General features: G+C 36.8%; 1 protein-coding gene across 1 annotated transcript; it reads left to right on the top strand.

Annotated features, from left to right (window-relative positions):
- The first annotated feature begins 851 nt into the window (after positions 1 to 851).
- LOC149024120 (uncharacterized) lies at positions 852 to 2,637 on the top strand. The gene is made up of 2 exons (XM_089142891.1): positions 852 to 1,126; positions 1,281 to 2,637. Exon 2 carries the CDS (start codon positions 1,283 to 1,285, stop codon positions 2,171 to 2,173), a length of 891 nt encoding a protein of 296 aa, XP_088999017.1. The 5' UTR covers positions 852 to 1,126; positions 1,281 to 1,282; the 3' UTR covers positions 2,174 to 2,637.
- Positions 2,638 to 3,227: the final 590 nt, after the last annotated feature.

The raw sequence follows: 3,227 nt of genomic DNA, 5'->3' as shown, positions 1-3,227 counted from the left end.
CTTTATTTTTTACGACGATTTTGGGTTGTTGGCTACATTTATACAAAAATGGATTTTTATGTAGTGTAATTTTACATGATGAGATGTTTTTTTTACTCTAAAATGATTAGATGTTATGGCATTGCTAATGGTTGCATTAAATATCCCAAAAAAAATGGTCGAACAAAGAATTATTATTACTTATAAAATGATTTTTCTTTAAAAATTTTTAGTTTAACTTATCATTTGAAATTTCTTTCAGGATGAAAATCAATATATAGGTGGAGATGTTGAGGCTTGCCTACTCTTACAATTTGGGTTCAATTCAATTTGACATGAAGTTAGATTTTCGAATATACTTGGTTCAAACAATATTGGTGATTTTCTACAACATCAGTGGTTAGAGAAGATAAATTGCTTTATTGGTCGCTTTTTTTTCTTTTCTTTTTTCAATTGCTTTAGTTATTGACTATTCTATTCTGATCCTATTTGATTGGTCAAGTAAAGTGATCATTACTAAAAAATTATCATTTTTTTGGGAAGATCTTGGGTTCGCACCCATCCGAAGACGTTTCATTTCCAGTATTAAAAAAGCACCAGTACAAAAAAAAAAATATATCATTTTCTTTCCAAACATGGATGATATCATTCTCTACACTATTATTGTTGTTGACGTGCAAATTCCTCTAGCATTGCCGTCGACGGAAGCCCTCTCCATATTTTCTAGCAGACATAGACATGTATGATATATCATATATCAACATTGGCATGATTGGACCGGGTCCAATTCAATTTATATTTTTTATTACTTTAATTAATATATATTTTTGGGTGAATTTAAAATCTTGTTCCTTAGGATCCTTCATGAACTGGCCAAAGGAAAGTAAGGAAAGAAAAGAAACTAACCCAACTAGAAAAGCTTCATTTCATTCTAACTTCAGAATCTGCAAATCTTTTTTCTCTGTAAGGGAATCATATTTAATAGATAGAGAGGTTGCCCTACAACCTGGGTTTCTCCTTTTCCTTCATTTATCTCTTCCTTGCAGGTCATGTCTCTCAAAAAGCGCACCAACAAGAACAGAAAACAGTTTAGATTGGAAAAAGTACTTTGGTTCAGGCGATCTGTATGTGAGAAGAGGAATTGAAGGTAAGGGAAAAGATCTAATCTTTAGCCCTTCAAATCTTTGTCTCTGTTTTTTTTCTCTTTCTTTTCCTGTTTCTAAGATTCATTTTTCAGAGGTTTAACTTCATCTCCGATTTCTTTTTGGTCTAACTGTTTCTATAAGTCTCTGCAATGACAGATATGGCAGCTTGTTTCAGCGAATACGCCATTAAAGTAGCTGATTCATCTTGTTCCGCCTCTGCAACTCAAGCATGTCGTCCTCAAAGCTTAATTCCTTCGATCCAAAATGCAGTAACCTGTCACTACAAAATCAAGCTCTCCACACAATCGCAGCTTCTGGTCACAGTCACTTGGTCTGCAAATCTCATGGGCCAAGGCCTCAGCATCAATGTTGGAGATGACCCATCATCATCTTCTCTCAAAGTTAACACAAACTCTCGATTTTTCAGGAAAAAGAAGGGTAATCGTTCATTTGAATCCTGCAATTCCAAAATTGAAGCTTTCTGGGATCTTTCCACTGCCAAATACGCTTCAGGGCCTGAACCCACAAGTGGGTTTTATGTGGTGGTGGTGATTGATTCAGAGCTTGGCCTTCTCCTTGGAGATATGACAGAAGTGATCACCAAAAAGTACAAAACTGGAATCCCACTTGCCCAATCTTCTCTTGTTTGCAGAAGAGAACATTTTTCTGGAAACACTATTTATTCTACCAAGGCTAAATTCTGCGACACTGGAACAGCTCATGATATACTCATCAGGTGTTGCTGTGAAGATGAGGGATACAAGTATCCAGTTCTCTCTGTCTCTATTGATAAGAAGAAAGTGATTCGTGTGAAGAGATTACAATGGAATTTCAGAGGAAATCAAATAATTTTTGTCGATGGGTTGTTAGTGGATTTGATGTGGGATGTTCATGACTGGTTCTTTAATCCTGCATCTGGTTATGCTGTTTTTATGTTTAGGACAAGAAGTGGATTTGATAGTAGGTTGTGGTTGGAGGAGAAATTGATACAGAAAGAACAGGGGAAAGTTGAGTTCTCTTTGCTCATCTATGCTTGTAAAGATGCATAAAACGGAACCTTTAACTGTGCTAATTTGTCATTCTGATTATTTCTTTTCGATCTTTTGTTCTAATTTGATTTGTAGATATAACAAGCGTTGATGTCTGTATACTTCGTGTTCCTATTTTTCCTAGTAAACACCAATAAAGGAAAATAAAGGTACCCAATTTAGCTTTTGAGGATCATCTGATCTTGTTTTTGATTCATTACTAGCATTTCCCTTTTCCCTCTTCTCCCCTGCCATGGTTTCGCGTAACAGTTCGACATTAGACGCTCTACTTCCTACCCATATGGATCACTGACATGGAGTGGGAAGAAATTTATTGATGATAACATGTTGAGGGGACCAGCGTGAAGGTAAGTTTTACTGTTTCAAAGAATATGATTGAAGATTATTTGAAATTGGGGAATGATGTGAAATGCTATCTTTGTATAATGTATGCTTCGGCATAGTGATTATAGCCTCCTATATAGAAGTAGTAAGGGCCAAAGAGGTCTTGGTTTTGAAGCTCCATCACTTGTCATTTAGGGGGGTCAATTGGATGGGCTGGACCAGTCTTTGTCACGCCCATTTGGGTTATTGGCAAAAAAGTTAGACCTAGTACAACCCGTCGGGTATTCAGTCCAGTCCGGTCTTGGGTCATACTGGGGCGTGTCAGTTTTCGAACCATAATCGGGGTCATTACTATCAAGCTTAACTAGGAATTCAGGTTTAGGGGGTGTAGATTTTATTGGATTTTTATAATGTTAAAAGGAAATGGGACTATTACAAACTTCTCAAAGTTCCCTTCACATTTTTTTTCCTTTTCCTTCAAAGATTTGCTCCCTGTTGGTCGATTGGCTGGTCAAATGGCCGAGTTGACCAGCCAATCAACCAAGCATGTTAGCAAGGCCTAAACAGGGATATCAAGGTCCAAACCTCTTCCAAATCCAATGGGCTTCTCTCAACTCAACATATGACTTACCTAATATAGAGGAATGCCTTCAAATCATGTCCAACTAGGCTTTAGGTCCGTTAACTAATCTCATCTTCATCAAGGTGCAGTTTCATTTCCAAATCCGCT

Source organism: Hakea prostrata, chromosome 2 (genome assembly GCF_041222555.1).
Source record: "Hakea prostrata isolate BN-2017 chromosome 2, UWA_Hpros_2, whole genome shotgun sequence".
In the NCBI taxonomy this organism is placed as follows: domain Eukaryota; kingdom Viridiplantae; phylum Streptophyta; class Magnoliopsida; order Proteales; family Proteaceae; genus Hakea; species Hakea prostrata.
The sequence above is the reverse complement of the archived record's forward strand: the minus strand, read 5'-3'. Positions and strand labels throughout refer to the sequence as shown.